Source organism: Triticum aestivum, chromosome 2B, assembly GCF_018294505.1.
Source record: "Triticum aestivum cultivar Chinese Spring chromosome 2B, IWGSC CS RefSeq v2.1, whole genome shotgun sequence".
In the NCBI taxonomy this organism is placed as follows: Eukaryota; Viridiplantae; Streptophyta; class Magnoliopsida; order Poales; family Poaceae; genus Triticum; species Triticum aestivum.
The window spans coordinates 806,757,887-806,769,516 of record NC_057798.1 but is presented as its reverse complement, the minus strand read 5'-3'; the positions used below and the strand labels follow the sequence as shown (position 1 = coordinate 806,769,516).

At 44.5% G+C, this 11,630-nt stretch overlaps 1 protein-coding gene across 1 annotated transcript; it reads left to right on the top strand.

Moving 5' to 3' along the window:
* Nucleotides 1-8,687: 8,687 nt before the first annotated feature.
* Nucleotides 8,688-11,178, top strand: LOC123042953 (putative nuclease HARBI1). The gene is made up of 5 exons (XM_044465294.1): nt 8,688-9,032; nt 9,108-9,597; nt 10,311-10,372; nt 10,472-10,694; nt 10,778-11,178. The coding sequence occupies exons 1-5, from the start codon at nt 8,688-8,690 to the stop codon at nt 11,176-11,178; spliced, it is 1,521 nt and encodes a 506-aa protein (XP_044321229.1).
* The last annotated feature ends 452 nt before the right edge of the window (nt 11,179-11,630 follow it).

Here is an 11,630-nt window from a genome sequence, read left to right as displayed (position 1 = left end):
GATATATGAAGCTATAATAATCAAGAATGGATATTAAATCAAGCCAAATCTGATCATAATCTCACAATTCATTGGACCATAAACTCACAACTCACAGTCATTACATCAAATAGATCTCCAGGAGACCATTGTATTGAGAAACAAAGAGAGAATAATCCATCTAGCTACTGCCTACGGACCCGTAGGTCTGAGGTGAACTACTCACGCATCATCGGAGAGGCACCAATGAGGATGATGAACCCCTCCGTGATCGTGTTCCCCTCTGGCGAAGTGCCAGAAAATGGCTCTAGATTGGATCTCGTGGTTCTGGAACTTGTGGTGGCTAGAACAAATTTCGTCGAATCCCCTAGGGTTTCTAGAATATTTGGGTATTTATAGAGCGAAGAGGCGGTGCGGGAGGCCACCGAGGTGGGCACAACCCACCAGGGCGCGCCTGGGTCCCTAGGCGTGCCCAGGTTGGTGGTGCTCCCCCTGAAGCCCCCTCTGGTACTTCTTTGGCCCAAGTTGTGTCTTCTGGTCCAGAAAATATCTCTAAAAAGTTTGCTGCATTTGGACTCCATTTAATATTGATTTTCTATGATGTAAAAAAACAAGCAAAAAATAGCAACTGGCACTGGGCACTATGTCAATAGGTTTGTCCCCAAAAAGATATAAAATGGTTATAAAATGATTGTAAAACATTCAAGAATGATAATATAATAGAATAGAACAATCAAAAATTATAGATACGTTGGAGATGTATCAGATAACGACCAGCATAGTGGTCGACCGCCATTCGCAATTTTCAATGTTTCTACTCCTATCTAATTTCTTTTATTCAGGGTCGACGAGGAGATGCCATTTATGTATATATGGCTTCTCCTACTGTTGGAATTGCAGTGATTCTATTTCGAGATTACAACGAATATGTTGTTCATTTCAGAGTTTATAATAATTATGAAAAAGGCTAATGCATATTGGTACACTTTAGAGAAAAAATTTTCATCGCATTTTTTGAGAAGTTCATGAAAGAAGATCTAGATTTGCACATATTGTTGTGTAATTCTCTAAGTTACACTCTTTTATAATTTCTCCCTCATTACTTATTGATCAATAACAACCTTCTTTGCGTCACAGCGAGCAAGAGAAATTTGGAGCAATTGTTGGAAGGAGAAACATCGGTGCATTATTTGTCTTTTAGACAAACCACAACACTTTAATTTGATGATGTATTGGGATTTGGAATATTCACATATAGATACTCGCTAAGGCTATTTCAATAAAATATACATTTGTGAAGAAATATTTGTTGTTATTTAAAATTGCCTTTTGCGTAAAATATTGTTGAATTAAATCTTTCACTCGATAAATCATATTATAACTATGACTGATTTGTTTTATGAACCATGGTGCCTGAATGTGTAATCTAAGTATATAAAGTTTTCCATTACATTTAATAAAATTAATACGTTAATATTATGTTTAAAAATTTAATTTTTGTTTTTTTATGCAATACTAGTGTTTGTAATTGAAAATGCATTTCAAATAATTTAACATAATTTCCAGCGGAAGTAATATTAGTTATTTCTTGATGTGTTGTTTCTTAAGTATTATTTTATCATTCAAGTATATAGATCCAAGAAACAATGGAAAAATCACGTACATGGATTGTGGCACTAAAGTTCATTGTGTATATATCATCTATTTTGGTATTCTTAAATACTTGTGCAGAGAGCTTGAAGTGTTTTTTTCTAATAAAATCTTTGTAGTGGTTTACAAGCTCTATGTTTGTCTATCTTAAGCTGTAAAGGTACCTAGAAAATACTAGAGCTGTAGATCATATGCTTCTCTATCCTATAGGCAAGAAAAATACAATATTTAACAATCTAAGTGGTGTCACCAAGGATTTGTTCTTCCATATACAACGTTGCTCGTTTACTGGCTCTTTTTTGTTCAGATATGTGTTTCATATTTCTGTGTTTTTTTTTACAATCAACCAGGAACACTGGAGCCTTCCTACAAAATCGTCTCATCAAATCCCTGTCATCCCGCAGAAAATCTTTGTTTAGAGAAAACAGTAATCTTGATTTGCTTGCCCTGATATGCCCCTGTTGAACTACTTCACTGAAAACAGAGTACAAACAGAGTGCAGTATACTCAATCATGAGGTCGTTAGACAACGTAGAAATTGTGATGACATGATTTTACCAAGTTGAACGATCTCGATGAGGATGACAAGATTGATTGTTCGTGCCCGTAAAAAAAAGGAGCCCTTGAGAATAAAGAATGATAGTACCGTCACAGCACCTGCCAGCCAGATAGTCCCTCCGTTTCTAAATATAAGTCCTTTTACAGATTTCACTATAGTGACTACATTCAAATGTATATAAACGCCTTTTAAATTGTGTAAGCTAGCTCGTGGTGGTAGCAGCGAGCTAGAGTCCATCAATTTCCATTCGGCTCACTTTTTAAATAGCATTTGCAATTACAAATGCCATCTTCTTAATAATACTCCCTCCGTTCCAAAATAGATGACCCAATTTTATACTAACCTTAATACAAAGTTGGGTCATCTATTTTGGAACGGAGGGAGTACGTAGCAGATGCCCTGTTTGCTATCTTCTCCGTACTTGACAATGTGGACCATTTTAATACACAACCTGGAATGGTCCCATCATCACTCTCTGCTGAATCCTCTTGTGGTGGTTATTGTAGGTGTGTAGGAACTGGTGAGCCACACGAAGAGCATGAGCTCAGCGGCTGACAGCCCGGCGAGCAACCAGCAGAAGTAGTCGAGGTGGGCATGGTTGAGGTTGTCGGGGAACCAGCCGTCGGCACCTCCACTCCGGGTGACACTGTCGATGAGCGAGACGAGGGCATTTTGATGAAGCGGCCGATGCCCATCATGCTAAAGTAGAGCGCCAAGACAAGGTTGCGCAACTTGCTGGGCATCTTGTCGTAGAAGAACTCCTGCATCCCGACCACCGCCAGTACATCTGCCACACCCATCATCACGTTCTGCGGCACCAGCCACGCCCAGCTCATTGACATTGTCGACATGGCGTCATCCACCAACCCGTGCTCCCGTGCCATCTCAAATCGTTGGCCCTCCACGAGCGCCGCTGTGATGATCGTGCCCATTGACAACACTGTTAGGAAACTAGGCTATCTAATCTCACGATCACAGAGGAGACAGTGGTTTGCGTCGCGTGCAACCTTGTGACCTTTTCTTGTTTTTCTTTCTCTGCTATTTATTCGCTACTCACGCCATTCCACGAAAGCTGATCGTGCCTCCTAAGCCACCTGCGAAACTATCAGCCCACGACGTGACTACGTCGATCTAGAGGCCCGTGCAAAGCTACTTGCATGGCACACACAAGTCGCGGCTCATGCCAATCTATCTGTTTATGTGAACAGAAAACATCAAATGCAAAGGAGAGCTCAGCGACTAAATTAGCTAACAAATCACCCCCTAATCTTGTCGCTGGCGATTTATTTCAACCTTGCCGATACTCCTCCTCAGCTCCTGGAAAACGATGCGCCCAGGAGCTGAGCAGTCGGAGGGAGGCTTCTCCTGAACCTGCTCAAATACCCGACTGCGAACGAGATGTCAGGTCTTGTATGTACTAGGTACCGCAGCCCTCCGATGATGACGCGATACTTTGCCTTGTCCACTGGGTCGGTCGAGCTCTCCTTGCTCAGCTTGAGCCGGACCTCCATGGGAGTGTTGCACGGATTGCATTCCTCCATGCCCGCACGTTCCAACAACTTCTTGGCGTAGGCTGCCTGCCCAAAGACGATCCGATCGCGTTCCTGGCTCACCTCGATCCTGAGGTAGTAGCTGAGCTTGCCCAGGTCGCTCATGCGGAACATCCTAGTCATCTGCTTCTTGAAGGAGTCGATCTCCATTGTGGACAAGTCGGTGATGATGAGATCATCTATGTAGACTCCGGCGATCAGAAGTGAGCCGACCATGCCGCGTCGGTACACCCATGCTCCGACGGGCAGCGTTCGAAACCCAACGCGCATAGGCTCTCATCCAGCTTCGCGTTCCAGGCCCTCGGCGCCTGGCGGAGACCGTACAACGCCTTGCGTAGGCGCAATACCTTGCCCTCCTGGCCGGCCACGGTGTACCCCCGGCGGTTGCTGCACGTAGACCTCCTCGAGCAAGTCACCATTCAGGAAAGCGGACTTTACGTCCATGTGGTGTACTTGCTAGCCGTGGTGCGCCGCGAGCACGACGAGGACGCACCCCGAGTCCATGTGCGCGACCGGCACAAAAACCTCCTCGAAGTCCACGCCTTGTTGCTAGACATAGCCCTTTGCCACCAAGCATGCCTTGTGCTTCTTCACGGCGCCGTGGGGGTCCTTCTTCAGTTGTTAGACCCACTTTAGGCCGATAGGGCGGTGACCAGGCGGGAGCTTGCACAGCTCCCAAGTCTTGTTGGCGACGATGCTCTGCATTTCTTCGTCCATGGCTATGCGCCAGCCCTGCTCCCTCTCCGCCTCAGCAAAGGAAGCTGGCTCCTCCCCCACGATCAGGCACATTCCACTGTCGCTGTAGTTTGCCTCAACCTCTTCAGTTGTGTCCCACAAGTTCTCTAGAGTGCGGTATCGGCGCGGCACCTCCACACCGGCAGGTGCCTCCGACGCGCTGGTGGGTGGCGAGGGGAATTTCACGCCTTTGGGTGTACTGTATATGTCATAGTTCACATCCTCTTGCTCAAACCACTCGTCACCGTCGCGCTGTGCCACTTCCACTCCGACACCGACCTCCCCCGCTAAGAGTGCCTCGTTGAGGTACTGGATGTCCTTCATTGGTAGTAGCATCGGACAACAGCCAACGAGGAGCCCCAGCATGACAGAGCTTAGTCGGACATGGTTCACCAAGCACCGCACGCTCTGCTTTTGTGCGATGTGCTCCAGTTCCACTCACCCCGTGAACCACATCCCTCTTCATCCTCTCCTTGAACCCCGGCGGTAGGCACTTCTCTATGCAGGACGCCTCCGTGTTGCAGGCATGCAACTGAGGACGGACGAGGCCATGTGCAGCTTGGTGGAGGTCCGAAAGGAGTTGCAACGTTGCCAAGTCAGCAAAACCGCCTGCCAAATCACTCCAATCAGGTTTAGGCCGTGACTCAGATGGTTTTAAGAAGGGGAGTAATAGGCGCCGGCGCGCCGACCGAATGTTTCGGCCGGTCGCCTGCCAGCCGCGCGATACGAGTTATGTGGGCCATGTGATTCTAGCGTCATCGTCGTACGTGCCCCCGACCTCGTCAAACTGCCGCAAATTCGGGCTCAGGCGTGCTCCTCGCCGCCGCCTGCTTCCAGCACGTAGTGCATGCACCATCGGCGCCACACTCTTAGGCTCCATGGTGCGCCGCCGAATCCAGTTGTAGCGCTTCGTGGCCCTCACCGAGCTAGCACTATGTCGTCGGCGAGCTTGTTGCTCCACGCCGCCCCGGTCGTAGCACCCCGCCGTCGAGCTCGTGGCACACGTCGCTGCAGTCGCCGGACGTACTCCATGGCTCGTCGATCACCGTCGTGCTGCATTAAACGCATGCAGAAAAAAAATGCTCATTAGTCCCGGCGAAAAATTGTTAGGTCAATGCTAGGACATGAATGGTTGAAGCTTTCTTCATCTCCAGTTGTAGCTTTTGTTACCGACAGTTGTAGCTTTTCATCACCATTCATAACTTCCGTAGTCTATGGTTGAAGCTTTTCCGGTCGCCGGTTGAAGCTTTTCTCATCACCGTTTCTAGCAAAAAATCATTGTAGCATTTTCCTCTCGCACACCCCGGTCACCGGTGGCAACTTTTTCACCACGGGTTGTAGCTTTTCGTTTCGCTAGTCACAGCTAACGCCATGCCGGTTGTAGCAATTGCGATCACCGGTCGTGCTTTCCCCCCAGTTGCAGTTGCAGCTTTCCCATGGCTGGTGGACGCTTGTGCCATCACTTGTTGCCGCACCCCATGATGCCGCTTCCAGCAAATGCGCAGCTCGTTGTCACGGCCGATGTAGCTCGTGGTCAGCGCCAATGGACCCCATGACAACGGTTGAAGCTTTTTGTTTGTTGGTTGTAACTTATCCCGTAGCCGGTTCCAACTTTTTTCATGGCAGTAGCTTCGGCCGTTCTGTGATGCAACAAAAAAAATCGCTGGTCCTAGCAAAAACTCTTGCCGGTTGTAACCCTATGTTATGCCAGTTGAAGCACATCGACTCGCTGCCTGTGCCATACAGCGTTCACGCTCCAGTCATCTACGGGTGCCCCCTGTTTCTCAGCCGCCGGTGGTCATCATTCCCAGCTCCACCAGGTGCTGGTTGCAGCATGCACCGTTGTCCTCCCCCTGTTGTAGGATCTGTGCTGACGGCCCTGGCGTCTGTAGCAAAGGAGCAGTGTGAGGTGTGAGCGATGAGCACTGGGCAGAGAGATTTGGGGAGGGAAGACGAGTCAGAGGTGGGAGGAGATAAAGAGAATCTGTCATTGGGTGGGCCTCCCTCGGGCCCGCGTGGGCAGAGAGATTTGGGAAGGGAAGACGAGTCAGAGGTTTGACCAGAAGGATGGGTGTTTCTCCCTCGTCCACCATTACTTCGACCGGCACGACCACCTCCTCTTCCTCGTCTTGGAGCAAGAAGGAAATTTCCCCACTCAAATTTGCTTGCATCGTGCTCTCCTGTGCCGCACTCCTCATACCAGTGCCCCATCAAGCCGCAAGCATGGCAGAAGGTTGGTAGCTTTTCAAATTTCACCAAACATTTCTCTGTTTCTCCACCCTTTGTGATACCTACCACCCGGGTGAGTTTTTTGTTCACATCTAACTTGACCCTGACGTGAATAAATTCACCTATAAAGCCATTAGGAAGTGTAACCTGAACCTCTTGAACCTCACCAATCCTTTGAGCTAGGATTTCTAGTGCCTTCTCACTTCTAAGCACACCATCAGGCAGTTTATGGATTTGGCACGACATCTCAAGTTTATCTAGTTTGACCTTCTCTTGATTGGTGAACCCATCGTATTCTGTCAGGATCACAGCATGGCCTTTGAAGTCCCACGGCCCCTGATATAGCCTTATTCCAATCTCCAAGACAGTTAAACTGAACCGAAAAGAAAATTGCATCAATCCTTCTCCAAACCACCTGCAGGGTGGGATTCCATGCAGCCCTCATATCTGCAATCAAAGCACTATGGCCGTAAGTTTTCGTCGTGAGCAATCGCCCCAAGGCTAGCCACTTAGGTTTGATTTCCTCGACATCAAGTTCTTCTTCCCAGATCAGATCGTCAGCCTCATCATCTTGCAACGTCAACCTCTGCAGTAAACTACTTGTCTGTCCCACTCCTATATCCTATTTCCCCAAACCTTCCTGCAATTCCGACATGATCGGATTTGCCGATGTTGAGAGATCATGAAACCCCTAACCCTGAGATATTCTCTCCTCACCTCCAAGGCCGGGATGCACCACGAGGGATCCCCTGGATCAGCCCGAGAGGGAGAGGGAGATGAGCGGGGGGAGAATGGGGACTGAAGGTCGGCGGAAGACTCGCCGGGCAAAAATTCACGACGGCGACGGCGCCGTCGGAGGACTAAAGAACCCTAGTCGTGAGAGACTAGGGGAATGACTTTTCTTCTAAAATCTCCAGTCCTAATGGAGCTGTCCGGCTGGAGATGCTCTTAGGCGTTGTTTGGATAGAAGATATATATAGAATCCGTACTCTATAAACCAGGAAAACGGTTCAACCGAACAAAACCTCGTTTGGCTACTATAACAAATCCACATTTATAGGAAACCTGGAACTGTACAACCCAAGATTTCGGGCTTATAGGAAAACAAGCTTTATCCGTTTTTCCACAAACGCGATTGCTATATGCGTGATCGCAACAACTTTTTCCCGCCCGCTCGCTTCTCAACAACTTTTCTGGCGCCAGTTCTGCGTTTTGCTGCTCGCCCTCGTGCCTTTTTCATTGCTTATATACAGGCCCCATTGCTAATTAAACTGGCTGGCCGTCAATTCCAGTCACAGGCGCTGGCTGGGAGATGCTGGCGCTAGTTCTCAGCAGCGTCTTGATCAGGCGGTTCTCATCATCTTCCCATCTTCAATCAAGTTGCACGACCCTGGTAAGATCAATCATCCAATCAATATAAGTTGTAGTCGATGTACATATTTCATGACATTGTCCATTGATCAATCATCCAGATCAACAAATTAGTTCATATAAGTTGTAGATGTACAAATTTCATGGTATTGTTCATCGATCAATCATCCTGATCAACAAAATCGTATGTATAAGTTGTAAATCTACAAATTCATGTATGTTTGTGCTGTAGTCTAAATTGTATACACATGTATCATAGTCTAGTATGTAGGCCAACCATGTACTCCTGGATATAAGGGGCCCTCGAATTTAAATTCAACATGCACTGAAATACAAATGGTAAGCCAACAGTAGATCACTGAAATGCAAGCCATCAGTTCCTTTGCCGACCTGCATTGTGAAAAGAACATAGGAATACACGTAGAAATCAAACACTTAGTAGTAACTGTTGTCATGGGTAAAACAGTAAAGATTAGCTTAGTACTAGACCCCCATTTGTCTACTGCAATCAGAAGAATACACGCCAAGAGATCACATGAATGCAGTTGAAATATTATTATCAGGAATGCAGTACAACTCATTTAAATTTTTTATTTTCTTGTAGATAAATATGGATGATCAGAAGGACCAAAAAAAATAGGAAAGAAAACCCATATAAAAAGAGGCATGTATGGAAATCTTCGGAGGACAAAATACTTCTCGCTATACTGAAAGATCAAACTTTACACGGAGGGAAAGAAGGAACAGGTTACACAAAGAAAGCAGGGCGCGATATCTTAGAACAATTCAATGATTCAAGAGTAGATAAACTTGAATTACAACAATTGAAAAATCGCCATAAGTACTACAGGAGTTGCTATGCTGCCATGGATAGACTTCTTAAACTGACGGGATTTGGTTGGGACGATGATGACAAAATGATAAAAGCTTCAGAAGAAACTTGGGAGGAACTAATTGAGGTAAGTTTGTGCGAGTAGGATTCATATAAAATTGGTATATTATATTTATTAATAAAAAAAATTAACAACTTGCAGAAGGATAAGTCACTCCAAGAATATCGAGAAAAGGTGGGGCCTAGTTGGGAAGATCTTCAACAAATATGTGCTAGTTCAACGGCATCTAGAGTTGGTGCTGTATCTAGCAAAGGGAAAGATGGTACATGCAAAACTAAATCATCTCAAATTGATCTCAATAAGGATGTTGAAGTACATGAAATCGAGTCTGATGAAAACAATGGCTCCCCTGGTGTGTTCACTAAGAAGTCGACAGCCATTGAGCCAGAAAAAAAGAAATTCCCTGGAAGTGGATCAAAAGAAACAACAAGAGGACAAAAACGTACAGCTGATGATGCCATAACAGCAATTGATCCTCTTGCAGATGCATCACTCAGCATTGCTGAAGCAAAGAAAAAAACAACAGAACAAAATGACACTTACTCGGTTAAATCATGCATGTCAGTACTAAATAGTATGGATAGCCTCGATGCGAGCACAAAACTGAAAGCAGTAAAAGCATTTACAGATGGTGACAAACGCGCCATTTTCATTGAGATGGATGAAGAAACTCGAAAGCTTTGGATTCTTGATCCTTAGTTATTTTGTAATACACCATTATTTGATTTCAGTAATTGCCATTTTATATATTTAGAGAACAATTTCCATTGCTTTTTCTGTTATTTTGTGTTGCAACAATTAACTGTACTTTCAGTTTGAGAGAGTTCATTTCCAACTATTTTATATATCTTATAAAATATTATTCTGAGATGATACAATCAATAGTGTACACTGTGCAGGGAACCATGAACAGTTTGTATGTTCCAGATGATGAATTTTCTGATTCCGAGAAAGTTCTTATTAATAACATTTCTGCAGTGTCCGTGTTTCGTGATGTGTTGTTCACAAGGTTATTCAAAACACCTCGTAACACCTCCATATTAACTGGTGCCCAGAAAACAAAAGAGTTGCTAGAGGGACATCGAGTTAGATTTTATGAACAAATTCGTCTTGAGAAGCACATATTCTACTTGCTGCGAGATGTTTTGTGTGAGAGAGGCTTATTGAAGGATACAAAGCGAATGACAGTGGACGAACAACTACTCATGTTTCTACATACCATTGGTCACAATGTTAGGAACCGTGTCATCCAAGATAGATATCAGCATTCTGGTGAACCAATCAGCCGACACTTCAACATTGTTTTAGATGCCATAAATCGGTTGCGTGATGTTTGCATAACAGATCCAAGGAATGAAATCCCAGCAAAAATATTGGGTGATGCAAGGTTCTACCCATATTTCAAGGTATTTTCCTATCACAAACACATGTTCCTTTTAAACATGATTAAATACTACGTCATGCAAACTTAAACTTCATTGTTTGACTAACAAAAATCCGAACAGAACTGCCTAGGAGCAATTGATGGGACACACATTGAGGCAAAAATCAGGCTAGATAAGCAAACTCCTTATAGAAATAGACATGGTTACCCCTCTCAAAATGTAATGGCAGCAATGTCATTTGACATAACATTCTCATATGTCGCTGTTGGATGGGAAGGTTCTGCGTCCGATCAAGCAGTTCTAAGATGGGCTGTTACTAGTGGGGGCTTTGTTGTCCCTGAAGGTAAAAGTTCAAACCTATGAACTATATATTCGTTAATCTTATTACATAAAGATTTTGACCGTTCTATCAAACCTTGCGCGCAGGTAAATTTTATCTTGTTGATTCTGGATATGCAAATGCTCCAAAATTTATTGCCCCGTACCATGGGGATCGTTATCATATTGGTTCCTTTCGTGGAAGTAATCGACGATATAATAGGGAGAAAGATATGTTCAATCATCTGCATGCACAACTACGAAATGTTGTTGAGCGAACTTTTGGTGTTCTAAAAGCTCGCTTTCCAATTTTAAGTAGGAAAGGAGGAATTCCTTATCCATATAAAACACAAGTCAAAATTGTTATGGCTTGTTGTATTATCCACAACTTCATTCGGAAGGTTAATCATCATGATGAGTTGTTCGAGCTTTATGAGCATGGGGAAGCACAACAACATGTTGACCATGGTGATCAGCAAGTTAGAGGGCAAGCAAGAGAAGATGAATGAGCTGCTGGTGAGAGAGTACGTGCAGGCATTGCTCGACAGTTGTGGAGTAATCATCAACAGCGTTCCGCTCAACAACCAGAAGATGATTGAGCATTACAATATTATTTTTTCATTTTATTTATAGATTCATTACAAAATAATTGTTCCAATTTTTCATTGATTTATAGGTTCCAAAACTTCCCATTCTGTATTAGAAGATGATAGTAATGCTAAAATATTTTATGTACAACTGTGTGCAATAAATTTGTCATTCCATAAGAAAAATGGCCATTGCGGACTAGAGAATGAAGTTGATGAAGAACTGAAACTGATATATTTGTGAAAAGAGCCAATGCAGATGAAGGTTATGCATTCAGCAACAAAAAATAAGCACACTCAAGAGATTACCAGAAAACCTTCACATGCGGCATGAGGAATCTGTATGGACCAGCAACCATCATTATCTTCTGCAT